Source organism: Ananas comosus, unplaced genomic scaffold (genome assembly GCF_001540865.1).
Source record: "Ananas comosus cultivar F153 unplaced genomic scaffold, ASM154086v1, whole genome shotgun sequence".
NCBI classification, from domain to species: Eukaryota; Viridiplantae; Streptophyta; class Magnoliopsida; order Poales; family Bromeliaceae; genus Ananas; species Ananas comosus.
In genome coordinates this window covers 11,969-16,626 of record NW_017890594.1, presented here as the reverse complement: position 1 = coordinate 16,626, position 4,658 = coordinate 11,969, and the positions used below count along the sequence as shown (strand labels likewise).

At 34.8% G+C, this 4,658-nt stretch overlaps 1 protein-coding gene and 1 long non-coding RNA gene across 2 annotated transcripts; both read right to left on the bottom strand.

The window, feature by feature from the left end:
• Positions 1 to 1,605: 1,605 nt before the first annotated feature.
• On the bottom strand, positions 1,606 to 2,136 carry LOC109703932. The gene is made up of 2 exons (XR_002214060.1): positions 2,022 to 2,136; positions 1,606 to 1,881 (listed from the first exon to the last, which is right to left on the bottom strand). It is a non-coding gene; the product is annotated as an uncharacterized LOC109703932 (long non-coding RNA).
• On the bottom strand, positions 2,134 to 4,288 carry LOC109703935 (isocitrate dehydrogenase [NADP], chloroplastic/mitochondrial-like; the record flags this gene model as incomplete). The annotated part of the gene is made up of 7 exons (XM_020224677.1): positions 2,134 to 2,145; positions 2,225 to 2,446; positions 2,543 to 2,577; positions 3,124 to 3,239; positions 3,318 to 3,386; positions 4,001 to 4,104; positions 4,196 to 4,288. Coding segments are annotated over 7 exons (651 nt in total), but the record flags the coding sequence as incomplete, so codon positions are not given.
• Between the last annotated feature and the right edge of the window lie 370 nt (positions 4,289 to 4,658).

The window sequence follows — 4,658 nt, the reverse complement described above, 5'->3', positions numbered from 1 at the left end:
ATAACGCAGGGACAAAGCCCACATATTTTTCCCCTATATTTAAGCCAAAAGGACAAAGGCGTCTCATCGCTCCAATGACTCTGGCAGTAATGCAGGGACTAGGGGTGTAGACGAGCCGAGCTCCAGCGAGATTACCACAGTCCAAATTCGGCTTGAAATTAATTTCGAGTCTAAATCTAGACACAAGCTCGGCTTAAACTTAATTCGAGCCGAGCTCGAGTGAGCCTAATTTCGAGTCGAACGAGCTAGAGCCCTAAATGAGTCGCTTAAAATTCTCAACATCGTACGATTAATAATTTAATTTGTATAAAATATTGTCTACAATTTGATACAAAAATATACCTAATAGTTCAAAATACAAAATAATTATATAAAATATAATGTTATAATATGACGAAAAATAATTTATGAGTTGAATATTTAATCTTTTCAGTCTTGCATGTTTTTTCTTATGCCTTCGATCTCCATATTATTTTTTTTTATCTATGCGGTAAAAAAAAAAAATTATATAGACAAATATTGGATTAAACTATTCAATTATATATAAATAAAATCAAAATTTTGTATAAATAATAATTTTTACCTTAAAAATATTTTGTATATTTACTCAAACACAGAACTAATGAAAAGGTAGCCAATGGCGGACGGATGGTGCTACTTGATAATTTGGAAGGCTTCAAACTTGATTGAGAGAGAGAGAGAGAGAGAGAGAGAAAAAGAAAGAAAGTGTAAATTTAATGAAATTTTATTTTTTGGTTAGCATGTTAGGTTTGTTTTTATGGGCAAGCAATATTTACCTAATTTTATTTTATTTTTTTTTGAGAAAGAGGTAGCAAGCTACCTGCTTCATTCATTAAGCAAAATAAATTTAGTGTACATGAATTTATCCAATTTTAATTAAATTCAGATTATTTACCCAGCCTATATATAATTAAAATATATTGTATTTATATATATGTCTAATCATATACATATAAATATACATATAGCGAGCTTTTCGAGCTTACTTCAAGTAGGCAGAGTAATACTCAAGCTTTTTTTAATTTTTTTGTTTAAGCTTGACTTATTTAATTTCGAGCCGAGCTCAAGCGAGCCGAACACGAGGCTCGCTCATTTGCCGGCCCTAGCAGGGACAATGCACACATATTTTCCCTCCGATTCAAACAAAGAGAGAAAAGGACTTCTACCATCGATATCACACCACCGACTTTCACAATAGTACCACTTACTTTGGCAATAGTGATGCAGGGACTACGCACATATTTTTTCCTTTGATACCAATGCAGGGCATCTGTGGTGGAATAATGGGCCCTGCTTTGTTTCCACGTTCTTGGAGATAATAAATCTCCTTTTTTTTGCTCTCTTTATGTGGATGCTTTTGGAGATAATAGTCAACAACTGGGAGAGTACACCAGGGCCCGACACACCGTCCACAGAATTTGGGAACATACGGTCCAAGACCGAGCCACGCGTTTGTTTTGACCACGTGTTTTGAGTTGAACGACCACGGCATTCACCGGCCTTCAGAATTCCACAGAAGTAGCATTCATTCTGAAATAAGCAATATACAGAGATACAAACCCTCATAAAAGGCACCATTGAAAAAAAAAAAAAAATGCAATACCCATTTCATGAATGAAACATCCAATCGAAGTTATCTTCTGCTTATCGTATCATCTCAAAAGAAAAAAGTATACCCTAGCCCTCTAGAAGCAATCTTCCAGAGTCCTGCATGAACTTTTCTAATCTTCTTCCTTAAGCAGTCAGATTGGATGTCGGACCCGACTCTACAAAACAGCACGAACTTGAAGTTTCTCTCTAAGTCTCTGAGCAACTGCATCAACCAATTCCTCCGTGCTCAAGTAATGTTCCCTTGATACCCTAAACAAAACAGAATAGTTCAGTTTGTCATAAAAGGAGGGAGGGAGAAAATAGATTTTTGCCGTGTATTCGTCTTGAATTGAAAGTACATCAAATATAGAAGTATTTCTAATTGGAATAAACAGAGTGAGCATACTGACTTGGGACCGTGGATAAGAAGCGCAAGATCCTTTGTCATTTTACCAGACTCCACTGTTTCAATGCATGCAGACTCAAGGTTCTGCGCAAAAATCTAGCAGCCTATCATTTTTATCAAGCTTTGCTCTGTTAAAAAAAAAAGAAAAGAAAAAAAGACCATGCAGTGTAAGTGAGAACTAGGCAAAAACATTGTTATATGATGTACCAAATCCAACTCACAAATAGTAAAATCACATAATCCAAGAAGTAAAGCTATCTCCAAATGAACAACAAAACGTGCCTGTGTGCAAGACCGCGATCGAGTCCATGCAAAGATGGAAGCCATACTATTGGTGCTGGTCTCTTGTCCCTTTTGGTGTAGCCTGAAATGTCTAGTAACAGTACCATGAGCTGCTTCAGCTTCTAATGTTTTTCCATCTGAAGATAACTGCAAAGGAAAAAAAAAAAAGAAGAAATTTTATGTGGTTCTCAACAGAAATATCAGAAATCCTGGAGAGCAAAAGAAGGAAGAAGTGGCCGTTACCAGTACGGATGTCATTAAGCCCAATGAACCAAAACCTGCAGCCACCGAGAAACAGTAAGACGGCAGCATCATGATAAAATTCCAATGATAAGCAAATTACAAAACAAAAAAATAATAGAAATTTTTTTAAAAAAAGTATATTAGTTGAAGTAGCAAAGACCAGAACCTATCGCTCCATATAATTAAATAGCCATCCTGCTTCATGCAGTTCAGAACATGCAGCATCATCATATAAAAGGTTGAGAAAAGAATCTACCAGAATAAACATCTTTCATTTTGTTACTTTACTATAGATTGACGACACAATGGTTGGCACACAATCATGAAGCTCACCAAGCTATAATCACAATAAGTTTTCAAAAGATACAAGTAAAAACAGGCTGCGATAAATGCAAATTCTGGAGATTTACATATAACATTGAAAAGAAATATTAATCCTACACAGAAAATTACAATTTGACATCCTTGTGTAAACATGTGTGCATAGTTGACTAGTAGTAAATAAGGTTCTTTGTTCTCAAGGCATAAACTTTGGTTTGTCTAATAAATAATCAATGAGATAATCTGAACACAATGAAGACCTTGGGCAAGAAAATCGCTCTGAACATCTCCATCATAATTCTTACAGGCCCAGACATACCCTCCCTCACTTTTTAATGCATAGGCCACCATGTCATCGATCAACCGATGCTCATACCTGGAAATAAGAATTACCAAACTGTTAGAATTATTTCAACTGAAAACCATGAGAAAGTTAAAATAGATAAGCGCACACCATATCGACTGCTTCTCAAACTTTTCCTTCCATTTCTCTTCATATACCTCCTGAAAGATGTCTTTAAACCTATGACAGTTTCAGTTTCCAAAACAGTCAACTTCTTCTTTCCAAGTTCTATTCAAATACCAATGTAAAATCATTGCAGCTTTAAACTATAGAAAAGAGCTCATTGCCATCATTCAGTAGCTATAACAAAAGCACAAACATCATAAAGCAAATGCAAACTCAAATATTTTTCAACTTCTAAATATTAACTGATATTTTCTTTCTCCAATAGGGATATTCTCATCGGAAAACCAAATTATGAGTAATAAAAGGAAAGAAAGCCTCATTTTGCCTTCTAAAGTAATTTACGCAAACAGATTCAGCAATCCGTCTGAATGCTATGGGAATATGAGTCATTCTTTAGTTCATTTTGATCCTGAAAGAAATGACTTGTCTAAACACTCAATTCAAGCTTTTCTCTTTCTCATGCATAGGACTACTTAAAACTTTGTCACTATGCCATGGGCTTTTACGAAATGTTACAACATAAGCATATGATTCTGAAATTAATATGGCAAATGCAGATCTAACGATTACTAGTCCAATGCTAAATGAGACAGACAGGAAAGCAAAATAATAGCATATTGCAATTAGATTTCAGATATACATAGCCAATTATAAGGAAAGAGTAGTACCTGCCATCATATTTTTTCAGAATTGTATTTTTGGTGCTCAAGTATAGAGGCCAACTTTTAGCAAGTGCCATTGCCATTGATGATTCAGCAAAGGCCCGAATAGACTGAAAATGGCTACATAAGACTTTGTATAAAAAACTACAAAAAGCGAAAAAAAGGGAAAAATATTCAATGCTCAGGCTCCCAGAGGCACACCTCATCTACGTTGTACATAGCTAATGCAATACCAGGCCCTTGGAAGTCATAAACATTTAGCTCCACAGGCACATCTCCATCTGGGACTGATTTTATCAATTAAGTAGAAGAGCCAATATAAGATTATCAATATAAACAAACATTAAATTATCAAACAAGCTACAATTAACTAAAATATTANACAAAAGCACAAACATCATAAAGCAAATGAAAACTCAAACATTTTCTTACTTCTAAATATTAACTGATATTTTCCTTCTCTAATAGGGGTATTCTCTTCGGAAAACTAAATTATGAGTAATAAAAGGAAAGAAAGCCTCATTTTGTCTTCGAAAGTAATTTGTGCGAACAGATTCAGCAATCTGTCTGTATCCTATGGGAATATGAGTCATTCTTTAGTTCATTTTGATGCTGAAAGAAATGACTTGTCTGAACACTCAATTCAAGCTTTTCTCTTTCTCAT